General features: G+C 48.4%; 1 protein-coding gene across 1 annotated transcript in view; it reads right to left on the reverse strand.

The window, feature by feature from the left end:
- Nucleotides 1-23723, reverse strand: part of PWP1 (PWP1 homolog, endonuclein) — a 129869-nt gene extending 106146 nt beyond the window's left edge. Inside the window, exons 1-2 of the mRNA XM_029597379.1 lie at nucleotides 23464-23723; nucleotides 19492-19550 (exon numbers count right to left, since the gene is read on the reverse strand). Of these exons, the coding sequence (XP_029453239.1) occupies nucleotides 19492-19550; nucleotides 23464-23529 (125 nt within the window). The 5' untranslated portion in view covers nucleotides 23530-23723. The remainder of the gene's footprint in view (nucleotides 1-19491; nucleotides 19551-23463) is intronic.
- Nucleotides 23724-27218: the final 3495 nt, after the last annotated feature.

The following is a 27218-nucleotide window of genomic DNA, read 5'->3' on the forward strand; positions in this document are numbered from 1 at the left end:
CTGGAGATTTCCACTCATAGCACATGGAAGCTGGAGCCCCGACATCCAAGCGATAATGCCTAGCAAAAGTGTGCGACAACTTCCCAGTATCTGCCCTGAAAATTTCATTCAGAGACACCTGATGTGACTCAGTGCAGGAAGTTATCTGAGAATGCGACAAGTGCGTCCCTAAACCCCCGGCAGCAAATGTAGGTCGACGCAATCGCTTCCTTCAGCCCCCGCCCAATTGTAGCCTTAGACGCCTTACTTCCCTTCTTTGGACAACTCCACAGTACAAAGAGGTGATCCGAGCTACAGAAGTCATAAGTAACCTTTAGATCCCTCAATAATGCAAGCCTCCCATCCAAGAGCTTGAACTCCCCCAAGTGAGGTGTAGAGGAATACAAATCCGGAAAAGCTGGAAGCTCCACTGTCTAACTAACATGGAACGCCAGGACTATTTCAGGCAGAAAAGAAGGCACCATGCATAAAGATAAACCCAAATCTGACATCTGTAGGAAAGGATTTCGACACAACTGCACCTGGAGCTCCACAATTCTCCTGGCTGAACAAATAGCCACCAAGAAAACCACTCTAAGAGTCAAATCCTTAACCGTAGCTCTCTTTAGTGATTCAAACTGAGCCTCACACAATCCTCTAAGGACTAGATTTAGACTCCAAGGTGGACAAATGCTCCGTACCCAAGGAAGCAAGTTCTTAGCTCCTCGAAGGAACTGTATAACATCTGGATGTGTGGACAGAGGATACCCTTGCACCTTATCCCGCAGACAACCTAGTGTCGCTACCTGGACTCTCAGAGAGTTAAAGGCCAGTCCCTTGACCAAAACCTTTCTGTAGAAAAGCCAAATATGCAACACCGTAGCCTGAACAGGCTGAGACTGCACTCCCTCAATAGCAGACCAGGTGTCAAAGATCCTCCAAATTCGCACTTATGTCAAGGATGTAGGAGGTCACCTAGCCTGCAATAAGATGGAAATAACTCCTTCAGAATATCCCCTCTATCTCAGTCATCTCCTCTCAGAAGCAAAGCCATGAGACAGAAGTGAGCTGCCTGACCCAAAAATATTGGGCCCTGGTGGAAGAGAGTCAACCGATGTCCAAACCTCAGGGGCCCGTCTATGGCCTTTGATCAGATCTAGTTGATATGGCCACTCTGGAGCTACCAGGATCACTTTTCCCAGATGTTTCTCATTCTCCCATATGGGCCGATACAGTAAAAATCGCGGGGCAGCGGGCGAGCGCCCGCTCTCCTGTGCGCACGATACAGTAAGAACATAAGAAATTGCCATGCTGGGTCAGACCAAGGGTCCATCAAGCCCAGCATCCTGTTTCCAACAGAGACCAAACCAGGCCATAAGAACCTGGCAATTACCCAAACACTAAGAAGATCCCATGCTACTGATGCAATTAATAGCGTGAGATGTGCTGTTATAACAGAGGGGACAGTTAGTAGAGCCTTATTAGCCGATCTCAGGTTTCTTTGCGGGACATGTACGCGTAGTGCAGTGTTAAGTCAGTCAGCTTTTTCCTCGTGGATTAGTTTATGAATAATACATAAAGCCTTATATTGTATTCTTTGTTCAATTGGGAGCCAGTGTAATTCAGCGAGTGTTCCTGTAATATGGTCATTCTTTTTTTTGCCTGTCAAAATTCTAGCAGCTGAGTTTTGTAAAATTTGCAATGGCCGCATTGTAGATTGTGGTAGTCCTAATAGTAGGGAGTTTCAGTAAACTGATGTATTTAAATTAGGGCCAGCGGTAAAAAGAGGTGCTAGGGACAGTAGCGTGTCCCTAGCACCTCTTTTCGGACAGGAGCAGCAGCTGTCAGCGGGTTTGATAGCCAATGCTCAATTTTGCCGGTGTCGGTTCTCGAGCCCGCTGACAGCCACGGGTTCGGAAACCGGATGCTGGCAAAATTGAGCGTCCGGTTTTCAACCAGCGAGCCTATTTCAAATTTTTTTTTTTTTACTTTTTTTTTTTTTTAACTTTCGGGACCTCCGACTTAATATCGCCATTATATTAAGTCGGCTGCACATTTTGCTTTCTGAATCGCGTGGGAATATCTAATAGGGCCATCAACATGCATTTGCATGCATTTGCATGTTGCAGGCGCTATTAGATTCAGGAGGGTTGGACGCGCGTTTTCAACTCCTTACTGAATAAGGGTTAAAGCTAGCGCGTTCAATCGCGGGTTAACAGTGCGCTCCGCCGGAGCACACTGTACTGTATCGGCCTGATAATCCATTGTCCACCAGAGGCCATGGAAGGCAGACAAGTAAGTGTCTATACACAAGTATTAGTATAGAATTTCACCAATCTGCAAGGTTGCACTTTAGAAGTGTCGTTTATTAGTTTTATGGCAATGCACTATTCGTGTATCTTTTCTGGTTTTATAGAGATACCAGGCTTACTTATGTTTTGAGACAGTGTCTTTTCAATGTCCCCCTTCCAAAACATTGCAATGTTGGGTGATTTTGGAAGACAATTCAGTTAACCATATATCTATAGACAGATACATGCATGCATAGACTTTTCCTAAAATTCAAACATATTACAAACATTTCAGAAAAAAGTACAAACTAGTAATATGAAATGACTGATTAAAATTTGCAGCACAAAGAGGACTCTTGAATCGTCCTTCAGCATTAAGAGGATTTGTATTTTATGTTCCTCATTGCTTTAATTGATGCTCCATTATGATGGTCATTCATATTTTTTTACATTTACATCAATATTACGCATCATTATGTTTGTTAAAGTGAGATCTTCATTGTTCTAGTATAGGGCGTGTCATACGTGCACAAGTACCCAAACAAATATGCACTTCAGGTTAGGTTGTAGCCTTATGTGCACAAGTACCAACGCAAATATGCATTCAAGTATCTGCGCAAATACGCGCTCAAGTCAAGGTCACAGATGTATGTGCTCAACTCTAGGCAGCAACCACCATGCAGTGAGAGTGCACGCACACACCTATGCACGAGGGAAAAGAACCACTGCTGCGGCCTACCTGCACCTTCAGCGCATTTAGGTCCAAATCTGTTCAACATCCAGCACCAAAAATCAAAGGCCTACAGAGCTTCTCAAAAGCTCAGGCCTCTTGACTGGCCGAGAATCCATGGAGACTGGGGCAGAGAGCCAGCATCTCCTGCTGCCTGGTCTGCTAAAGGAAAATTAGTTCTTACCTGATAATTTTCATTCCTGTAGTACCACGGATCAGTCCAGACCATGGGTTAAGCCCCCGTTCCAGCAGGTGGAGACAGACCAAAGTTCTAAGGGCAGCCCAAATAAGGACAGAACCCACCTTGGAACCCTCAGTATAACCATTGTCAAAGCAGAAAATACAAGCTCAAGCAAGTAACAGGATAACTAGTAATTTAAGTTAAACCAACAAAATAACAGAACAATTGAATGAACTGTGTAACTAAATGTTCTTGTATATCTACTCCTGATCATCGTAACGATGTCTATTAGTAAATTCCAGGAAGATGATGCAGGGATAAAAAAAGAGAGAGTCCTATAAGAAGGAAAAAAAATCAAACAGGAAGAAAAATTCGAGCGGCCAGAAGAACGGGCGGGTGTCTGGACTGATCCATGGTACTACAGGAACGAAAATTATCAGGTAAGAACTAATTTTCCTTTCCCTGTATGTACCCGGATCAGTCCAGACCATGGGATGTCCCAAAGCTTCCCTACAGAGGGTGGGACCCAGACAGTCCCACTCGAAGCACCTGCCAACCAAAGGAACCAAAGGCTGGAGCCTGAACATCGAGTCGGTAGTGACAAGCAAACGTATGAAGAGATTTCCATGTAGCCGCCCTACATATTTCTTGCGGCGACACCGATTGAGACTCCGCCCAAGAAGTCGCTTGAGAACGTAAAGAATGAGCTTTTAGGCCTTCAGGAACTGGTCGGCCCTTGCAAATGTAGGCCGAAGAAATCGCCTCCTTCAACCAGCAAGCGATTGTAGCCTTAGAAGTTTGCTTCCCCCTGTTGGGTCCACTCCACAGGACAAAAAGATGATCGGAAACCCAAAAATCATTAGTGACCTCAAGATAATGCAATAAGGCTCGTTTGACATCGAGACGACGAAGATCACTATTACCAGACGCCGCGATATCCTCTGGCAAAAAAGCAGGAAGTTCCACGGACTGGTTAACAAGAAAAGACGAAACAACCTTAGGTAAGAAAGAAGGTACGGTCTTGAGAGAGACGCCCGAGTCCGAAAAACACAAGAAAGGGTCTCTACAGGATAGAGCTTGAAGCTCAAACACCCTCCTGGCAGAGCAAATAGCAACCAAGAAGACAGTCTTGAGAGTCAAGTCTTTGAAAGTGGCTCGGAGAGGTTCGAACGGTGCCGAACAAAGAGCTCGAAGACCCAAGTTTAAACTCCACGAAGGACAAATAGACCGGACAGGTGGTTTCAGGTGCTTAGTGCCCCTGAGAAAACGTACAACATCCGGATGAGAGGCGACTGCCCGACTTTCGATAGAGCCCAGGAGGGAACCAAGAGCCGAAACCTGAACTCACAAGGAGCTAACCGAAAGACCCTTGGAGAGACCACGCTGAAGAAAAGTGAGAATAACTGCAACCGAAGGCGAACGTGCCGAAACACCCAACTCCTCACAGACGTTTTCAAAACCTTCCAGACCTGGACATAGGTAAGTGATGTCAACTGTTTGCGAGACCTGAGGAGTGTGGCAATAACTTCATTCTTATATCCTCTTCGTCTCCGTTCAAAAGCCATGCCGCTAGACAGAAGCGATCCGCCTGGTTGAAAAATACGGGACCCTGCCGCAGAAGATGGGACAGGTGACCGAGACGAAGAGGTCCGTCCACAGTGAGATTCACCAGATCCACGAACCACGGCCATTCGGGGGCCACGAGAATGACTGGACCACGATGGAGTTCTATTCTCCGTAGAACCTTCCCCACTAACAGCCATGGTGGAAAAACATAGAGAAGAACGTCGGAGGGCCAGGGAAGAACCAGCGCATCCACCCCTTCTGAACAATGCTCCCTCCACCGGCTGAAGAACCGGGGAGCCTTGGCGTTGGATAGCATCGCCATGAGGTCCAGCTGAAGGGGACCCCACCTGTGCACGATTAGGTCCATCGCTTCGTCTGACAACTCCCACTAGCCGGGATCGAGATGTTGTCGACTGAGGAAGTCTGCTTGAATATTCTCCTTGCCTGCTATGTGGGAGGCCGCCAGGTGATCCAAGTGCCTCTCTGCCCAGAGAAAGAGCTTGCTGGCCTCTAGCACCATTAGACGACTTCGAGTCTCTCCCTATCGATTTATGTAAGCCACTGTGGTGGAATTGTCCGATAGCACCCGGACCGCGTTGTGACGAATAGGAGGAAGAAGAAATTTGAGAGCCAGGTGAACCGCTCGGGCTTCTAGACGATTGATGTGCCACCGAGACTAGGAGAGGGACCAGAAACCTTGAGTCATTTGAGATTGGCAGACGGCCCCCCAACTGGAGAGGCTGGCATCTGTTGTCACAATGACCCAAGAGGGAGTCAAAGAGGCATCCCCTTGAGAAGATGTGCCATGGAGAACCACCATTGTATATTGGCTATGGTAGAGCCAGAGAGAGGGAGAATCTCTTGGTACTGCTCGGCCATCGGTTTCCAACGGGATAACAATGCTTTCTGTAAAGGACGTATATGAGCAAACGCCTAGGGGACGAGATCGATCGTGGAAGCCATGGTGCCTAAAACTTGCAGGTAATCCCACGCAGTGGGAAGCGGTAGAGAGAAAAGTGTTCAACTGAGCGATCAGGTTGAGAGTCCGCGAGTCCGAAAGAAACACTTTCCCGACCAGAGTGTTGAAAAGAGCACCAAAGAATTCCAGCTCTTGTGAGGGCCGAAGATTGCTTTTGGAGTAGTTGATTATCCAGCCGAGAGATGTGAGTAGGGCTAAAACTGTTTATTGCGTGCGCGCAGAGGGCAGCGGACTTCCCCCTTACCAACCAATCGTCTAGATAAGGATGGACTAAAATCCATTCTCGTCAGAGAGCTGCCGCAACAACTACCATGATCTTGGTGAAGATGCAGGGAGCGGTGGCAAGACTGAAGGGAAGGGCCCGGAACTGGAAGTGCTGGTCTAGGATCTGAAAGCGAAGGAATCTTTGATGTTCCCGACGGATGGGGATGTGAAAATAAGCCTCTGTAAGATCGAGGGAAGAGAGGAACTCGCCGGAACGGACCGCCGCAATCACCGCACACAGGGTTTCCATCTTGAAAAGGGAACCTTGAGGGCCCGATTGACCCTTTTGAGATCCAGGATGGGGCAAAAGGAATCGTCCTTTTTGGGAACAATGAAGAAAATTGAATACTGGCAGATGCCCTATTCTTACACTGGTACCGGAAGGATCGCCCCCAAATCCTGAAGTCTCAACAGGGTGGGACAGACCGCAGGTCGCTTGGAAAGACCGCAAGGGGACACGATATATAGATCCGGCAGGTCCCTGGCAAACTAACCCGTAGCCATGTTCTATCACCTTGAGGACCCAGAGATCGGAAGTGATTTTGGCCCACTCCTCGAGAAACAGAGAAAGACGCCCACCTAAGTTTCGTTCGGAGGAATGGACCAGCCGAATCTCATTGGGGAGCTGACTTAGTGGTCGTGTGTTGCTGATGGCCATCCCGGCAGCCTCGACGGCCACGAAAGGAATGGGACCAAGACTGGGACCTGGAGACACCACCTCTGGGGAAGGAGCCACGAGCCCTGGTGCCGTAACGGCGGTTTCCCCTAAAGCGAGTGCAAGTCGGAAAGAAAGACTTCGACTGTTTGGGACGGTCCTCTGGCAGCTTGTGGACCTTGTTCTCACCCAAGGATTTAATAAGCTGCTCCAGGTCCTCACCAAAAAGCAACTTGCCCTTGAAAGGAAGAGTGCCCAACTGAGCTTTTGAAGAAGCATCAGCAGACCAATTACGTAGCCAGAGAAAATGTCTGGCCGAGACCGCAGAAACCATAGCCTTTGCCTGGACACGCAGCAAGTCATAGAGAGCATCCGCACCATAGGCTATAGCGCCCTCCAAGCATTCAGCTTGCTTAGCCTCTGCAGACGGGAGGTCCTGGGTGCTGAGTTACTGTTGCATCCACCTAAGGCTTGCCCGCTGCATGAGACTGCTGCAAATAGTCGCCCGGACTCAGAGAGCCAAAACTTCAAAGATGCGTTTCAAATAAAATTCAAGCTTACGGTCCTGCACATCCCGTAATGCTGTAGCGCCCACCACAAGAATGGTGGTACGTTTTGTCACCGCGGTGACAGAAGAATCTACCTTAGGAATCTTTAACATGTCCAGGCAGTCCTCAGGGAGCGGGTATAGCTTATCCATAGCCCTACCAACTCGAAGCCCCGTCTCTGGGGACTCCCATTCCCGGAGAAGCAAACAGTGCATTGGATGAAACGGGAAAGTACGCGGTAATGCCCTGAGTCCCGCCAGGACCGGGTCCGCGTTTGGTGTCATCGCTGCCGCCACAGAATCATCTGGTGGGGCTTCAATTCCCAGTTCCTGGAGAACAAAGGGAATAAGAGGCTCCAGTTCCTCCCGCTGAAATAAGCGCAGGACACGGGGATCATCGCCGGGACCACATGAACCCTAACCGGGCCCTGAGGGTCCGGAACAACATCAGGGGACAGCACAGGAAAAGGAGCAGGTTTCGGAGGAAGGGGAACAATTGGGGGGGGGGGGGGGTCCACCTCCCTCTGTAAGCTGGCCAAGTAAGATTCATGCATTAAAAGGACAAAATCCGAGGAAAAACGGGTCCGGGCCGAATTTTTCACGGGGGGGGGGGAGGGCGCAGCCACACACACACACCCCGAGAGTGAACTGGGCTCAAATCGGGGGGAAAAAAATTGGCTCCCCAGCCCCCGGAGAAGCAGGAAGTGTTTCATCAGAAACACCCAAAATGGCCACCGCTGACGCGCGCTCCCAGGACGGCTTAGAAATACGTCAGAGAGCCCTTCCCAGAGGTCTAAAATTTGGTGGTTTAGAAGAGGAGTCTTCACCCCCCGAAATACACCTGTAGCATATCCCATCGCAAGAGAGTCGGGAGGCCGACTCTCCACAAACTAAACAAAAAGGTGGCCGCGGCATTGAGCAGGAAAGCGGCTGCAAAGATAATTGAAAACAGCTGAGCGGGGAGCCCCTGAGGAGCTGGGCGGGAGATTGAACCCCGCTCCCTCCTCACAAAATCAAACTGCTGCCTTTTTTTTTATTTAATTTGACAAGTAAACAATATATTCTGTGAAAGCTTGGGAAAACAAAGGCAGTTTTATTCACATAAATAATTCACAGCATTCACAGAGGCAGGGGTAAGATAATCCTCCCTGAAGCTCCACCGAGGCATGGGCATCTCGGGGCACGGCAGCAGATACAAACGTGGGGAGAGGGACTGGCACCACCAGTATCACCCACACAGGTCACCGGGAAGGGAACCTAGGCTGACAGAAATCAAGGGGCAAGGCCCCCCTAGGAACCCTAAGAGCGAGGGAGACAGAACTGTCTGCCCTGACACAGTCAGAGAAAAAAAAAATCTCTTTTTTTTTTTTTTAAATTAAGAAGTAAATTAAAAGAGTACTTGTGTGAGCTTGCCCCAGAGAAAAGGGAGGAAAGAAACACAGAGGGCAAGCTAAACAGGGAACCAAAGGGTGAGCTGTTCCACCTGCTGGAGACAGACAAATACTGAGGGTTCCGTCCTTATATGGGCAGCCTCAGAACTCTGGTCTGTCTCCACCTGCTGGAGACAGACAAATACTGAGGGTTCCGTCCTTATATGGGCAGCCTCAGAACTCTGGTCTGTCTCCACCTGCTGGAGACAGACAAATACTGAGGGTTCCGTCCTTATATGGGCAGCCTCAGAACTCTGGTCTGTCTCCACCTGCTGGAACGGGGGCTTAACCCATGGTCTGGACTGATCCGGGTAGGTACAGGGAAAGAGACGTTAAACAGTGGTCCTCATTTAATGAGATATCAGAACTGGAAGTAGAATCCATACTAAAAAAATTAAACCCTGCTCCTCATATAATAGACACACTACCAACATTCGACATAAAAAAAAGCAGCTAATATCATCTCCCCAATATTAGCTAAGATTATATACCTTTCCTTAGAAGAAGGAATAATGCCAGATATATTGAAAGGGGCAATTATAAAACCAATTATAAAGGGAAAAAAAACAGTGAACCCCTCATCCTAAGCAACTACCACCCAGTGTCAAATCTCCCTTTTATTGCTGAACTAATAGAAAAAAACTGTACAGCAACAACCAGCTGAACATTTACAATAATAATATACTATATCTAACAACATGGATTTCACAAACACTACAGCAAGAAGACACTGCTGCTCTCACTAACAGACAATGTTCTAAGAGGTTTTGACAGTGGAAAATATTACATTCTAATAATGCTAGACCCATCATCGGCCTTTGACATTGTAAATCATAAAATTCTACTTAAAAGACTAGAAGAAATTGGGCTACACGGCTCAACATTAAACTGGTTCAGCTCATATCTAAACAGATTCTTTCAAGTTCAGATCAAAGACACAATATCAGAAAAATTTAATCTCGAAACAGGAGTACTGCAAGGATCAGCCTTGTCCGCAACTCTATTTAACATATACATGCTGCCTTTATGCCATCTACTAGCAAGGCTGGGCATCATATACATCATATATGCAGACGACATTCAATAATCCTACCAATTGAAGACACTATAGAGAAAACGTTAAACCTAGCTAACATGTACCTAGACATCAAACAGCTGCTAAACCAAATGGAACTTATTAACATTGAAAAACAGAATTTCTACACTTAGAATGGAAAAAATATAGAGGTCATTCAATCACAAATAACACTCAAAAATAATCAACAAATAGAGCTAGCTGGAACCTAGGAGTTAAGAAATCACTACAAACAACCCTAAACTTCTGGAACAACTGCCTTCAAGATATCAACAACCTCCTCACAAGCCTTAACTTAATCCTTAATACCGATAAAACGGAACTACTCCTCGTCTCACAAGACAGCAACTATGCAGTTTCTAACATGCCCCCCACAAGGCAACCATCCTTCTCCCCTCAAGTCAGAAACCTCGGAGTCTTAATGGACAACCAACTGAACCTAAAAAGATTCATCAACACCGCAAAGGAAGGCTTTTTTAAATTACAAGTTCTAAAAACGGCTGAGACCGCTCCTTCACTTCCAAGACTACCATTCAGTTTTACAAGCAATAATCTTTTCAAAGATTGACTATTGCAATTCACTTCTACTCAGCCTTCCAGCGAACACCATTAAACCCTTACAGATGTTGCAAAATGCCTCAGCCAGGATACTGACTAAGACCAACAAAAGAGATCACATTACTCACATCCTAATGAATCTGCATTGGCTCCCAATTAAATTCAGAATAATGTACAAAGTACTAACCATCATACACAAAACCATTCACAATCTCATTCCTCTGGAGTTCAATTTCCCGTTTCAGCTACATGTACCCTCCAGACCGGTGAGATTTGCTTATAGAAACACCCTCTTTGCCCCACCCATCAAAACTTCTTTAAGTAAACGAGCTCTATCCACTTCGGGCCCTGCGCAATGGAACTCTCTTCCAACAGAACTCCGGCTAGAACAATGCCATATCACCTTCAAAAAAAAGACTCAAAACTTGGCTGTTTGACCAAGCTTTTCACTCATGCAGTGGATCTTCCTAGGTCATCACCTTACATACCAACAGACTAGTGTTCAGGCTTGCACTCCAACTCGACAGAGGATAAATCTAATTTAGCTCTGTTCTTACCCTTACCCTTAGTTAATTCAATATTCACTCAGATCGTTAGACAGTTCTTCTCTGGCCTCACGAAAAAATCCTTTTATTTGTTACGTTGATCCTGTTCCATTGCTCCAAGTTTTCATCCCTGTTAAATGTAAAAGCATTCTTACATGCTAGTTATTGTTATACTGTAAACCGAATTCATATGTAATTTGCTGCATGAATTTCAGTATATAAAAGTGTTAAATAAATAAATAAAAGACAGGAAACAGAGTAGGATTAAATGGACAATTTTCTCAGTGGAAGGGAGTGGACAGTGGAGAGCCTCAGGGGATCTGTATTGGGACCCTTACTTTTCAATATATTTATAAATGATCTGGAAAGGAATACGATGAGTGAGGTAATCAAATTTGCATATGATCTAAAATTGTTCAGAGTAGTTAAATCTCAAGCAGATTGTGATAAATTGCAGGAAGACCTTCTGAGACTGGAAAATTGGGCATCCAAATGGCAGATGAAATTTAATGTGAATAAGTGCAAGGTGATGCATATAGGGAAAAATAACCCATGCTATAATTACACAACGTTGGGTTCCATATTAGGTGCTACAACCCAAGAAAGAGATCTAGGTGTCATAGTGGATAACACATTGAAATAGTCAGTTCAGTGTGCTGCGGCAGTCAAAAAAGCAAACAGAATGTTGGGAATTATTAGAAAGGGAATGGTGAATAAAACGGAAAATGTCATAATGCCTCTGTATCGCTCCATGGTGAGACCCCACCTTGAATACTGTGTACAATTCTGGTCGCCGCATCTCAAAAAAATGAAAATTAGTTCTTACCTGATAATTTTCGTTCCTGTAGTACCACGGATCAGTCCAGACACCTGGGTTGTGACTCCGCACCAGCAGATGGAGACAGAGCAAAACTTGACGGGCTCCCTACATATAGTAAGGTGCCACCCACAGCCCCTCAGTCGAACGAACTGTCAAAGCAAATCAGTGCCCGACTAACTAACTAGAACAATTTTAACCAATTCAAACACCCCCTGGCTGAAAACCGAAAACATCAGACCAGAGGCAAGCGGCATTATGCCAAGAACTGGAACAACTGCAGTACGAATAACCAAAACGAGCGGACTCTCTCTCTCTTCATCGTACCAAACAGACGGGCGGGAGCCTGGACTGATCCGTGGTACTACAGGAACGAAAATTATCAGGTAAGAACTAATTTTCATTTCCCTGTACGTACCCGGATCAGTCCAGACACCTGGGATGTACCAGAGCAAACTACCGAGGGTGGGAAGCAGAGAGTCCCGCTCGGAGGACACTCGCTCCAAACCCCGGCGCTTCAGACGCCTGGACATCAAGTCTGTAATGCCTTGTGAAAGTATGCAAGGACTTCCACGTCGCAGCTCTACAGATCTCCTGCGTGGACACCTGAGAGACCTCGGCCCAGGACGTGGCTTGCGCCCGAGTGGAATGAGCACGAAGCCCCCTAGGTGCCACCTTGCCGTGCAGAAGATATGCGGAGCTAATGGCCTCTTTGAGCCAACGCGCAATAGTGGCCCGCGACGCAGCAGACCCCCGGCGAGGCCCGGACCAGAGAACGAACAGATGGTCGGAAACCCGGAAAGGATTCGTAACCTCCAGATACCGAAGCAGAATCCTGCGAACGTCGAGCTTCCTTAACTCTTTCATCCCCTTGTCCATCTGATCCCCGACCTCAAAACCTGGAAGGTCCACGGACTGATTTAAGTGAAACGAGGACACCACCTTAGGCAAAAAGGACGGCACAGTCCGCAGGGAAACCCCGCCCTGCGAGAATCGCAAGAACGGTTCCCGACAGGACAAGGCCTGCAACTCCGAGACCCGACGAGCAGACGTAATGGCTACTAGAAACACGGTCTTCAAAGTAAGATCTTTCAGCGTCGCCCGCTTCAGAGGCTCAAACGGTGCTGCCCCAAGCGCCGAGAGCACGCAATTCAAATTCCAAGACGGACAAGGATTCCGTACCGGAGGGCGTAAATGCTTTGCCCCGCGAAGAAAACGCACCACATCCGGATGACACGCCAAGGACACTCCGCGAACCTTACCGCGCAGACAACCAAGCGCAGCTATCTGGACCTTCAGGGTACTCCAGGCCAGCCCCTTCGAGAGGCCCTCTTGCAGAAAGGCGAGGACCCCCGGCACCGGGGGACGTACAGGATCCACCTCATGAGTACTACACCAGTCCTCAAAAACCGTCCACACCCTCATATAGGCTAAGGACGTAGACTGTTTTCGAGCCCTCAACAAGGTCGCAATCACAGCCTCAGAGTACCCCTTAGTCCTTAAGCGCGCCCTTTCAAAAGCCATGCCGCGAGACAAAAGTGATCCGCATCCTCCAAACAGACGGGTCCTTGTCGCAGAAGAGATGCGGCCCCGTGAAACCGAAGCGGAGGCTCCGCCGCCAGCTGAATGAGGTCCGCGAACCACGGGCGCCTTGGCCACTCCGGCGCCACCAGGATCACGTCCGCCGGATGTAACTCGATTCGGCGAAGAACCTTGCCTATCAGCGGCCACGGGGGAAACACATATATCAACATGTCCGTGGGCCAGGGAAGTACTAGAGCATCGACTCCTTCTGCGCCCCGTTCCCTCCGATGGCTGAAGAACCGTGGGGCCTTTGCGTTGTGAGCGGTGGCCATCAGGTCCAGGCGTGGCGTTCCCCACCTGGCACAGATGAGGCGATACGCCATGTCTGGTAGCTCCCACTCGCCTGGATCCAGCCGATGCCGGCTGAGGAAATCCGCCTGAACGTTGTCCACACCTGCGATGTGAGACGCCGCCAAGCCGCTGAGGTGTTGCTCCGCCCAGATCATGAGCAGCCTTGCCTCCTCCGCCACTTGCTGGCTCCTCGTGCCCCCTTGACGATTGATATACGCCACCGTGGTTGCGTTGTCCGAGAGCACCCGAACCGCCTGGCCCCGTATCCACGGAAGGAACGCTTGCAGGGCCAACGACACCGCCCTTGTCTCCAAGCGGTTGATGGACCACCTTGACTGCTGGCTCGACCACTGCCCCTGGACCGAGCGGCCTCCGCAGACCGCCCCCTATCCGAGTAGACTGGCATCCGTCGTCACTACCGTCCAGGTGGGCATGACCAGAGACACCCCGCAGGACAGATGATCCCGGGAGAGCCACCAGTGCAGACTGGCCCTGGCACAGGGCGTGAGAGGCAACGGAAGATGGAACTCCTCCGAAAACGGCTTCCAGCGGGAAAGTAACGCTGATTGTAACGGTCGCAGATGAGCGAATGCCCAAGGGACCAGAGCGAGGGTCGACGCCATGGAACCCAAGACCCTCAGGTAATCGCAAACCAGCGGGCACCGCATGGACAAAATGTGGCGCACCTGTCGCTGGAGCTTGCCCACTCTCTCCTGAGTCAGCGACACCATGGCCCTCTCGGTGTCGAACAGGGCCCCCAGATACTCCAACCGCTGCGTAGGCTGCAGATGACTCTTGGACAAGTTGACCACCCAACCGAGCGATCGCAAGAGTTGTAGGACCCTGGCAATCGCCTGCCGACACTCGGCCTCCGATTTCGCCCGGATGAGCCAATCGTCCAAGTAAGGATGCACCAGCAGCCCTTCCCTCCGGAGCTGGGCAGCCACCACCACCTTGGTGAAAGTGCGTGGAGCCGTGGCGAGGCCGAAGGGAAGAGCCCTGAACTGGTAATGGCCGCCCAGGATGCAGAATCTCAGGTACCGGTGAAAAGCCGGCTGAATCCCGATGTGAAGGTACGCCTCCGTAAGGTCCAGCGAAGCGAGGAACTCGCCCGGACGAACCGCGGCAATTACCGAGCGGATCGTCTCCATCTTGAACCGCGGCACCCGCAGGCACCGGTTGACGCCCTTTAGATCGAGAATGGGCCGAAAAGCTCCATCCTTCTTTGGGACCACGAAGTAAATGGAGTACCTTCCCTTGCCCTGCTGATCCTGCGGCACGGGAGTAATTGCGCCCAGGTCCACTAGCCGCCGAAGGGTGGTCCGGACAGCGGCGCGCTTGACGAGGGCCTTGCAGGGTGAGACGAGGAACTTGTCCACCGGGAGCCGAACAAAATCTAACGCGTAACCGTCTCTTATCACCGCGAGGACCCACTGGTCGGAAGTTATTCTGGTCCATGCCTCGTAAAACAAGTTGAGCCTCGCGCCCACGTAAGGTACGAGGGCTGGAGGCAACGAGGAATGGACCCCTCTCGTTTCATTGGGCCGACTTGGACCCCGAGCCGGACGAGGGTCCACTGGCTCTGTTGAATTTCTTCCCTCGAAAGGACTGGGACCAGGAGGACGATCTAGCCGAGCCGGACCGATAGGACTGGCCCGACCCCGACGCCCTCTGCGGCCGCTGACGGCGGTTGGACCGGAACCTGTTCCTTCCAGCAAAGGACGACCGCTGCCTGGGCCTATCCTCCGGCAACTTAAAAGCCTTGTTCTCGCTCAGGAACTGCATCAGATCGTCCAGCTGCTTGCCAAACAGGAGCTTACCCTTAAATGGTAAGGACCCCAGGTGGGCCTTGGACGCTCCATCCGCAGCCCAGTTGCGAAGCCAAAGGAGACGACGCGCTGAGACCGCCGACACCATCGCTCTGGCCGATGTTCTGATTAAATCGTGCATCGCATCGGCGGTGTAGGCAATCACCGCCTCCAAGTTATCCGCCTGAGTAGCCTCCCCCGAGGAGAGGTCGGCGTTCGCTTGCAGTACTTGGGCCCACCGGAGCCCCGCTCGCAGTGCAAAAGTACTACAAATGGCTGCCCGCACTCCCAGGGCGGACACTTCGAAGATCTTCTTCAACTGCACCTCCAGCTTCCTATCTTGGATATCCCGGAGGGCCGTAGCACCCGTAACGGGGATGGTGGACCTCTTCGTCACTGCTGACACCGCCGCGTCCACCCGCGGGAGACGCAGCAGTTCCAGCGCGTCCTCTGGGAGGGGATAAAGCTTGTCCATAGCCTTACTCACCTTCAGCCCCAGTTCCGGGGTATCCCATTCCCGAAACAATATATCAGAGGCCGAGAAGTGAAAAGGGAAGGCCAGTGCAGGGCCCGCCAGGCCCAACAGCACCGGATCCATCTTGACCCCCTGCCTGGACTCCACTGGAGGAGGATCCACTCCGATCTCATCCAGAATGGCTGGGATAAGTGGAGAAAGTTCTTCCCGACGAAACAGGCGGACGACCTTAGGGTCATCACCCTCTGCCGCCTGCGGCCCTTTGCCGGCTCCCGGCTGGGCCTGCCCCTCGTCTTCGTGGCCCTCCTGGCCCTCAGGGGCTCCCAACAGAGCCTCCTCGTCCGAGGAGGCGGTGGACGCTGACTCCGACTCCTGCAGGTCGCCACGCGGCTGCCTCTTCTCCCGTGGCACCCCCCGGGCGTCCCGGGTCCGAGCAGCTCTCTTCCGGGGCTGGGAGTGTGCTTCCCTGCCCCCTGAAGCCTTCCCAGCCTTTATTCTTGACTTTTTATATTTCGCCAGTTTTTGCATCAAAAGGGAAAAATCCTCCGAAAACGAGCCCTCCGATCCGGAGGAGTCCTCCCCAGCACAAGGGCTCCCCGAGCCACGGGTCCCTGGGGGCTCTCCCCCCGAAACCCTGGGCTGTGGCGATAGCGCGGGAGGCTGGGCGCCATCTTGGAGCGCCCTCCTCGTGGCTTCCCGCACTGTAGACAAAATGGCGTCCGTTCCCGCGCTAAGCGGGAACGGATCAAAGGACGCGGCCTCCGAAGCTCCGGCGCGCGATGGCGAACGGGCCCCCCGCGATCGACCCCCCCGGGCGACCTCCGACGGACCCTCGCCACCTGCAACGCATCCGGAGCAGACCCCGTCCCTGGAGAGCCGCACGCGCGGCAAGTCGTCCCCCTCGGCATGCTGGACCACCTCGGCTACCAGGCTCCCCAACCAGCGCCCCCCCTCCGCGAACGATCGACCCGACCGGCGAAGAGGGAGAGAGAGCCGGCGGCAGAAAACTAAACACGCTGTTTTTTTTTTGTTTTTTTTGTTACTTAGCCGCTAGCCGTGGTCCTGCAGTCTTCAGCTCCAGCGGGGGTGAGTGAACCGGGCTCCCCGGTGTCACCCCCGACGCTGCTGCCCGCACAGGCCGGGTCCTCGACCCCCAGCAGCGGCCTCGACCTGGAGGGGATGGTCCTCTCAGGACCTTCCAACCCTCTTGGGAGGCTCTCCCGACGGGAGACTTCTGTCTTCTTCTTTATGTCTTCTTTCTTCCTTTTTTTTTTTTTTTTTCAAAACACACACTGCCCTAACAACTTAGGCTTAAATACAAATGGATCCCTGACTGACTACCCCGAGCCACAAAAACAACCAAGGATCCCCAAGACTGTGGGTGGACCTGCCCCATCTGCTGGAGACAGAGAAAGACTGAGGGGCTGTGGGTGGCACCTTACTATATGTAGGGAGCCCGTCAAGTTTTGCTCTGTCTCCATCTGCTGGTGCGGAGTCACAACCCAGGTGTCTGGACTGATCCGGGTACGTACAGGGAAGATATAATTGCGATGGAGAAGGTACAGAGAAGGGCGACCAAAATGATAAGGGGAATGGAACAGCTCCCCTATGAGGAAAGACTAAAGAGGTTAGGACTTTTCAGCTTGGAGAAGAGACGACTGAGGGGGGATATGATAGAGGTGTTTAAAATCATGAGAGGTCTAGAACGGGTAGATGTGAATCTGTTATTTACTCTTTCGGATAGTAGAAAGACTAGGGGGCACTCCATGAAGTTAGCATGGGGCACATTTAAGACTAATCGGAGAAAGTTCTTTTTCACTCAACGCACAATTAAACTCTGGAATTTGTTGCCAGAGAATGTGGTTAGTGCAGTTAGTGTAGCTGTGTTTAAAAAAGGATTGGATAAGTTCTTGGAGGAGAAGTCCATTACCTGCTATTAAGTTCACTTAGAGAATAGCCACTGCCATTAGCAATGGTTACATGGAATAGACTTAGTTTTTGGGTACTTGCCAGGTTCTTATGGCCTGGATTGGCCACTGTTGGAAACAGGATGCTGGGCTTGATGGACCCTTGGTCTGACCCAGTATGGCATTTTCTTATGTTCTTATGTTCCTATCTCTGTGGAAAAGCCTTAACATGGTCCGGGATGGTTCCAAGTCCGGAGGGATTTCCCTGTCCTCCAATGAGTCTGCATCATCTGTGGTGTCTGGGTCCCTGTCAGGGATACCCTTGGTGAGCTGAGGGATGCTGATAGGTCTGGGGCTCAGTCCGGGCAGGGGCACAGCTGCCTGCGCCTGAACAAAGACTTGAAGAACCTGAAAGGATTGCACCCAAGAGAAGGTCACTGGGTCCATGCCAAGGCCAGGAGGAACTGGCGCCGCTGAACTGCCCTCGCCCGAGGAGGACGCAGTCCTGGGATTGTTCAAATCCGGGAAACTACCAGATAAGGTCGTGGCTGACCCGCCTCCAACTGGGAAGGGCCGGGCTTAGAGACGTTCTGAGAGTCCAGCCCTCCTCACAGTGCTGACACAGGTCAGACTGTGCAGCCCTAATATGGCAGCAGCACAAAGAGTGTCACTTCTGCTTCTTTGATGCCGAAGCCATAGTTCAGTGCAGCTTGTGTGTTCAGCCGGCTAGCGCTTGAACTGGAGCGCGTAAAATTCCACCCGAAGCGCATAAGTATCCAGTTGTGCGTGAACGTATGCGTGTACTTACACACATAGGTATGCGCACGATTATGTGCATGGTTATGTGCAGTGGGGCCGGCTCACACCAAGCGTACCGACAGTCTATGGAGGAAAATGGTGCCGCACAAAACTGCGCGTAAGATGGCACCACCACAGCCCGTCACATGGAGGTCCATTCAACCTGCTCGGAAACCCCCTTCCCTTGCCCCAACGAGATGGGGAATGTCGTCAGTACGATGCGCCAAGCAAGAGACCGAAGGAAAGACTCACCGAAGCCCTTCCACATCTCTGAACAGGAGCAGTAGTTCTTTTACTTACCTGGGCTCAGCACTTATCGGCTGAGTACAGAGAGTTTCCGGCTGTGGGGGGAAGAGGGCTTCCTGCACCCGCTGCCTTTCAGCTGCTTCAGCAGCAAAGTCCACACCGGGAACCGGCTACCAGACGAAGGAACACCTCTGAGGGATCTTGGAAATTGTCTCAGGAATTCTCAACTGGAGGAGGAATCATTAGGTATCACCACAGGAGAGCGGGGCTCAAGCTCTCTCAAATTTAAAGGTAAATTTTCCTCTTCTAAAGAGTACTGTCCTCCCGATAGGAAACACAATCCACATCTGCCAGGAGACGGAGAGATACTGAAGGGCTGAGGTGAATATCTAGGATGACGTCAGCTTTGAAATCTGACTCCATCTCCATCTGCTGGCAGGTGAGCACATAACCCATTGGTCATGAGTCCATCTGGCTGCATGCTAGGAATGCTGTATTTTATTAATTCTAAGATGTAAACTGCTTTGGGTTCCCTGTTAGTGGAAGAAAGCAGTACATAAGAATGAAATAGCACCATGAGCAGCAGCACTACCCGCTTGCCTCACATACACTCTTACCAAAGAATAGCTATTGCATGAAGAGCAGCCATGCAAGCTTTCCCAACTCACACTGCCCTGACTCTGTAGTGTTTGTGCAGCTCTGATTCAGGTGCATGGCACCCATGGGGCAGGGAACGTAGGAGACGCATGGTACTTCAAGGCTTACTTGAGTTTCTCTTTAGCTTCAGATATCAACCGTTTCAATTCTTCTTTGCTCAGCTCCACCTACAAATGAAAAGAATATTCTCTCGCCTTATATTAACTTTCAAAAACATGTGTGAGAGCTCATCCAGAGGCTAATCTGTTAGCAGCACAACAAAAAATCTGCTGGAAGCACTAATGAAATTCCACAACAGAACAGGTACAACACAGGAAGCAGCTGTGCAAGCCTCTCTCTCACATACAGCATGGGCAGCAGGTCTTCCACATACATTGCCCCAGCACAAGAGCAGCCGTGCAAGCTTCACTCAAATAATTTGCCTCACTACAGAATGCAGCCAACCCACCTCCCAATCATGGGCCAAACAAAGAATACAGAACAGAGTTTATTGTTACAGTTCCCATCATCCGCAGGCAGAATGTCCTCATAATACTGAAATTCTGTTGCTTTTTAGCCTGGATATTTTTCATCACAGATTTGATGTTAGCATTAACTATATCCTGGTGTTCTTTGATACTCTACACCTTGTAATTCTGTTATCGCATTAGAGCAGTCTGGGCTAGCAAGTACCAATATAGAAACATAGAAACATAGAAATGACGGCAGAAGAAGACCGAATGGCCCATCCAGTCTGCCCAGCAAGCCTCACACATTTTTTCTCTCATTCTTATCTGTTACTCTTAGCTCCTTGTTCTATTCCCCTTCCACCCCCACCATTAATGTAGAGAGCAGTGATGGAGCTGCATGCAAGTGAAATATCTAGCTTGATTAGTTAGGGGTAGTAGGGGCAGTAACCGCCACGATAAGCAAGCTACACCCATGCTTATTTGTTTTACCTAGACTATGTTGTACAGCTCTTGTTGGTTTTTTTTTTCTTCTCCCCTGCTGTAGAAGCAGAGAGCCATGCTGGATATGCATTGAAAGTGAAGTATCAGGCACATTTGGTTTGGGGTAGTAACCGCCGTAACAAGCCAGCTACTCCTCGCTTTGTGATTGTGAATCCTTTTTTTCTTCACCCCTGTCGTTGAAGCTATGCAGGATATGCGTGAAGCATCAGTTTTTTGCTTTTTTTTTCCCCTGCCGTTGAAGCAGAGAGCTATGCTGGAAATGCGTGATGTATCAGTCTTTCTCCCATGCCGATGCAGCAGAGAACCATGCTGGATATGCATGGAAAGTGAAGTATCAGGCACATTTGGTTTGGGGTAGTAACCGCCGTAACAAGCCAGCTACTCCCCGCGTTTTGAGTGCGAACCCTTTTTCTTCTCCCTTGCCGTTGTAGCAGAGAGCTCTGCTGGATGTGTGAAGTATCAGTTATTCTTCTCCCCTGTCATTGAAGCAGAGAGCTATGCTGTATATGCATTGAAAGTGAAGTATCAGGCATATTTGGTTTGGGGTAGTAACCGCCGTAACAAGCCAGCTACTCCCCTCTTTGTGAGTGCAAATCCTTTTTTCCATTACCTCTTGCTGTTGAAGCTTAGAGCGATGTAGGAGTCACAGTAAGCATGTGTATGTTTATTTAATAAGGGTATTGTGTCAATAGCCATCATTCTGGCGAGTCACCCACTCTTCATTGGCGGCCTCTTGACTTTATGGATCCGCAGTGTTTATCCCACGCCCCTTTGAAGTCTTTCACAGTTCTGGTCTTCACCACTTCCTCCGGAAGGGCATTCCAGGCATCCACCACCCTCTCTGTGAAGAAATACTTCCTGACATTGGTTCTGAATCTTCCTCCCTGGAGCCTCAAATCGTGACCCCTGGTTCTGCTGATTATTTTCCTACGGAAGAGGTTTGTCGTTGTTTTTGGATCATTAACACCTTTCAAGTATCTGAAAGTCTGTATCATATCACCTCTGCTCCTCCTTTCCTCCAGGGTGTACATATTTAGATTCTTCAATCTCTCCTCGTACGTCATCCTATGAAGATCCTCCACCTTCCTGGTCGCCCTTCTCTGTACCGCTTCCATCTTGTCTTTGTCTTTTGTAGATACGGTCTCCAGAACTGAACACAGTACTCCAGGTGAGGCCTCACCAAGGACCTGTACAAGGGAATAATCACTTCCCTTTTCTTACTTGATATTCCTCTCTCTATGCAGCCCAGCATTCTTCTGGCTTTTGCTATCGCCTTGTCGCATTGTTTCGCTGTCTTCACATCATTAGACACTATCACCCCAAGGTCCCTCTCCTGCTCCGTGCACATCAGCCTTTCCCCCCCCATCGAGTACAGTTCATTTGGATTTCCACTCCCCATATGCATGACTTTGCACTTCTTGGCATTGAATCTCAGCTGCCATATCTTCGACCAATCTTCCAGTTTCCTTAGATCCCGTCTCATTCTCTCCACTCCTTCCGGCGTGTCCACTCTGTTGTAGCAAGTTTGTAATTTAGGTGTCTTACACACAGATCAAGAGAACTAAGAGTACCTTTTATAAATGAGGGCTTCTTTGAAAATCAAAACTGCTTTTATCTTTTGATTATTTTAGATTGGAGCTACAGGCATGTATTAACATCCTTAAACTACTACAATTCGGTGTTCTTATTTTTACCCATGATTACTATTTGAGCTTAATAAGCAGTTCAGAATGTGGCAAAACGGTGCTAACAGGAGCCAAATTGAGGAACCACATCTCTCCAGTCTTGAAATTCCTACCCTGGCTACCCATTCAGATGCATATTAGGTTCAAAGTTTTGACGTTGATCCGTTAGGCCTCTAGTTGTGACACACCGAAATGCTTTAGCGCTCTTAAAAATCTACGGGCCCTGATATTTATTACAGTTGTTTGGTAAGAATTTATTAGATGTTCCCTCTGGGAGATCAGCCCACCTTGCAAAAACATGAGATAGAAGCTTTGCAATAGTAGGTCAAATTCTCTGGAATTTTCTGCCTATTTAAGAGCTGAAGTATTTTGGACAACATTTAGGAAATGTTTGAAAGCTTTTTTTTTTTTTCATTCAGACTTTTAAGCAGCTGGGATGAGGCTAAGGAGAAGGATCTTCAGCTATATGGGGCAATTCAACCCTTTGGTTCTTTGCTAAAATGAGAAAGCCATCAGAGGATACTGGTGCTAAGCCAAAAAGAATGTAGTGTAATGGCTCGTCTTAGTAGTAGTATAAATACACTTTTTATTATGTTTGTTTAACTTATGAACGCTTTTTTCTCCTGCAGCTCACATAGAAACTTAGATTTAGCAAGATATACAATTTTTAAATAAATGTTAAGAACCTTGAAGAGCAACATCATGTCAGATAAGTAACTGAGAAGCGCCTGGCTGGAAGTGACAATACTGTATTGGATAAACCTCCAGAATGATAAAATACAATACAAACAAAATATAGAATCAGCCTGCTGTGATGTTAAACAATCAATTTAGAAACACAGAGGCAAGAGCATCACACTGTGCTGACTGCACACATAGAAATCTCATGGACTTCACTCTACCTTACCCCTAGATTTATCAAAATGCTATAAAGATAGCAGAAAGAGCACCGGTGATTTAAAATAAAAGGGGGGGAGGTCGTGGTTATACGTCACTATTTATACTACTGTAAGAGGGGGCACTTAACTCAGAGGTGGTAGTTTGGGGGGTTGCATAGTAGGAGGTACGAAGAGGAAAAGTACAAGAGGAGCTGATTTGTACAATGCACTCTCCACCTAGCTTGCTCGATGTGTATTTTCCTGTTTGTACCAACTACTACGCAATAAATGACCCTGTTATAGTGTAGCAAAGGGTTTTGAATGAAAGTAACACCATGACTTTTGTGCCCCTGAGGCAGACGCTACATTTTGAAACAGTGTAGCAGACTCGGACTCATAATTGTTTATCCAAAATCAGAGACGAGCACATCTTCAAGATCCCTATGGGTTACAAGATGGAGTTTTATTCACGTTAAAATGCTGATAATTACAAGAGCGAAACCAGCGCAGTATGATGGTCTTGCTTTGTTGGTGTGACAGGTGAGCCAGACTCTGATTGGATCTCACCTTGTCTGGGGTCAGTTTGGGGACTCCTTGCTGCACCCAACACACACAGGTAATCTGGCAGCTCATGGCCTCCGCAGAAGTCCAACCAGGGCGGAATCTAAGGCACAGAAAGAATTGTTAGCGCTTTTCTTCTGATTCTTGCTGGGCTCAAACCTGGATAATGAAAGCTTCCGGGTTCGTGCGTCCGCGTGAGGGAGGCGAGCACAGGCTCACGGGAAGCTGTCGGCACCGCGCACGCGCCGCCTCCTCTCTCGCGCACGCGGCGCCACTCACCCACTTCCGGCGCGCTGCTGATGACGTTTACAGATCGCTTCCGCGCTGAGCGGAAGAAGTCACGTGGTCTGCACAGGCCCTGGGAATCAGAGGGAGCGCCGCAGGCGCTGGTGGGAGGAGCTTTTCCTTTCCAAACTCTGCTGCAGGTTTCGCCTGAGTGAGCGCAGCTTTCCGCAGCGCCCCGCTCCGATGAGGAAATCCTATGGGCAAAGCATGCGGCGGGTAACAGGCTGCTCACATGGAGCATCCCTGGGAGCTCCCGGGATTTCACATCAAATGCATGGTCTCTGGGGAAACGCTAGCCACCTCAGGGCCCCTCTGTATACAGCTCAGGCTCAGTAAACAATTACATAGACATGGTTTGATAGGACACAGCGAGCATGGATTTAGCCAATGGAAATCTTGCCTCACAAATAAGAACATAAGAACCTACCATACTGGGTCAGACCAAGGGTCCATCAAGCCCAGCATCCTGTTTCCAACAGTGGCCAATCCAGGTCACAAGAACCTGGCAAGTACCCAAAAACTAAGTCTATTCCATGTAACCATTGCTAATGGCAGTGGCTATTCTCTAAGTGAACTTAATAGCAGGCAATGGACTTCTCCTCCAAGAACTTATCCAATCCTTTTTTAAACACAGCTATACTAACTGCACTAACCACATCCTCTGGCAACAAATTCCAGAGTATAATTCTGCGTTGAGTGAAAAAGAACTTTCTCCGATTAGTTTTAAATGTGCCCCATGCTAACTTCATGGAGTGCCCCCTAGTCTTTCTACTATCCGAAAGAGTAAATAACCGATTCACATCTACCCGTTCTAGACCTCTCATGATTTTAAACACCTCTATCATATCCCCCCTCAGTCGTCTCTTCTCCAAGCTGAAAAGTCCTAACCTCTTTAGTCTTTCCTCATAGGGGAGCTGTTCCATTCCCCTTATCATTTTGGTCGCCCTTCTCTGTACCTTCTCCATCGCAATTATATCTTTTTTGAGATGTGGTGACCAGAATTGTACACAGTATTCAAGGTGCGGTCTCACCATGGAGCGATACAGAGGCATTATGACATTTTCCGTTTTATTCACCATTCCCTTCCTAATAATTCCTAACATTCTATTTGCTTTTTTGACTGCCGCAGCACACTGAACCGACGATTTCAATGTGTTATCCACTATGACACCTAGATCTCTTTCTTGGGTTGTAGCACCTAATATGGAACCTAACATTGTGTAATTATAGCATGGGTTATTTTCCCTATATGCATCACCTTGCACTTATCCACATTAAATTTCATCTGCCATTTTGATGCCCAATTTTCCAGTCTCACAAGGTCTTCCTGCAATTTCACAATCTGCTTGTGATTTAACTACTATGAACAGTTTTGTATCATCTGCAAATTTAACTACTATGAACAATTTTGTATCATCTGCAAATTTGATTATCTCACTCGTCGTATTTCTTTCCAGATCATTTATAAATATATTGAAAAGTAAGGGTCCCAATACAGATCCCTGAGGCACTCCACTGTCCACTCCCTTCCACTGAGAAAATTGCCCATTTAATCCTACTCTCTGTTTCCTGTCTTTTAGCCAGTTTGCAATCCACGAAAGGACATCGCCACCTATCCCATGACTTTTTACTTTTCCTAGATGCCTCTCATGAGGAACTTTGTCAAACGCCTTCTGAAAATCCAAGTATACTATATCTACCGGTTCACCTTTATCCACATGTTTATTAACTCCTTCAAAAAAGTGAAGCAGATTTGTGAGGCAAGACTTGCCCTGGGTAAAGCCATGCTGACTTTGTTCCATTAAACCAGGTCTTTCTATATGTTCTGTGATTTTGATGTTTAGAACATTTTCCACTATTTTTCCTGGCACTGAAGTCAGGCTAACTGGTCTGTAGTTTCCCGGATCGCCCCTGGAGTCCTTTTTAAATATTGGGGTTACATTTGCTATCCTCCAGTCTTCAGGTACAATGGATGATTTTAATGATAGGTTACAAATTTTTACTAATAGGTCTGAAATTTCATTTTTTAGTTTCTTCAGAACTCTGGGGTGTATACCATCCGGTCCAGGTGATTTAGTACTCTTCAGTTTGTCAATCAGGCCTACTACATCTTCTAGGTTCACCGTGATTTGATTCAGTCCACGTGATTTGATTCAGTCCATCTGAATCATTACCCATGAAAACCTTCTCCAGTACAGGTACCTCCCCAACATCCTCTTCAGTAAACACCAAAGCAAAGAAATAATTTAATCTTTCCACGATGGCCTTATCTTCTCTAAGTGCCCCTTTAACCCCTCGATCATCTAACAGTCCAACTGACTCCCTCACAGGCTTTCTGCTTCAGATATATTTAAAAAAGTTTTTACTGTGAGTTTTTGCCTCTACGGCCAACTTCTTTTCAAATTCTCTCTTAGCCTGTCTTATCAATGTCTTACGTTTAACTTGCCAATGTTTATGCATTATCCTATTTTCTTCTGTTGGATCCTTCTTGCAATTTTTGAATGAAGATCTTTTGGCTAAAATAGCTTCTTTCACCTCCCCTTTTAACCATGCCAGTAATCGTTTTGCCTTCTTTCCACCTTTCTTAATGTGTGGAATACACCTGGACTGTGCTTCTAGAATGGTATTTTTTTAACAATGACCACGCCTCTTGGACATTTTTTACTTTTGTAGCTGCTCCTTTCAGTTTTTTTCTAACAATTTTTCTCATGTTATATTTGTTCGATGTAAAACGCCACTCCAGGCATCTGTTTGCGTTACACTGTGAACTGATGTGATATCCTTGATGATTGTCGGTATATAAAAATTTTAAATAAATAAATAAATAAAATTTTATCAAAGTTTCCCTTTTGAAAGTTTAGCTCGAGAGCCATGGATTTGCACACTGTTCCTTTTCCAGTCATTAAATCAAATTTGTTCATATTATGATCACTATTGCCAAGCGGCCCCACCACCGTTACCTCTCTCACCAAGTCCTGTGCTCCACTGAGAATTGGATCTAAAATTGCTCCCTCTCTCGTCGGTTCCTGAACCAATTGCTCCATAAAGCTATCATTTATTCCATCCAGGAACGTTAAGTTTATTAAGAAAAAGTAGGACAATGAACAGATAAAAGATTTAAACAGAAACAGGTAAAACAACAAGAGTTATACAGCAAAGGTTAACTGAAGATGTTTCATTACTTACTATTGCCTGAGGCGGTCAGGAAAAGGCTGTGCACAGAAGATGAACAGGGCCTCTGCACTCCCAGCCAAGACTGGAGAGGTCCAGACCCCTCTGTTAAGCCCCTCACCTCTGATCCAAAGCAACTTTGGCAGAGCTTCCTCTAACTTTGGACTGCCTTTATAAGTCCCCTAGCTGGGACTTCCTGTGGTGCTGGCTGATGATGTCACATCCTCCAGGAGTATATAAGGAAGACTTGCGACCAGCTAGTGCCTCAGCAACAGGTCTCCTGAGTAGCCTGTGGCTCAATGCAT

The sequence above is a fragment of the Rhinatrema bivittatum genome, chromosome 4, assembly GCF_901001135.1.
Source record: "Rhinatrema bivittatum chromosome 4, aRhiBiv1.1, whole genome shotgun sequence".
Taxonomy (NCBI): Eukaryota; Metazoa; Chordata; class Amphibia; order Gymnophiona; family Rhinatrematidae; genus Rhinatrema; species Rhinatrema bivittatum.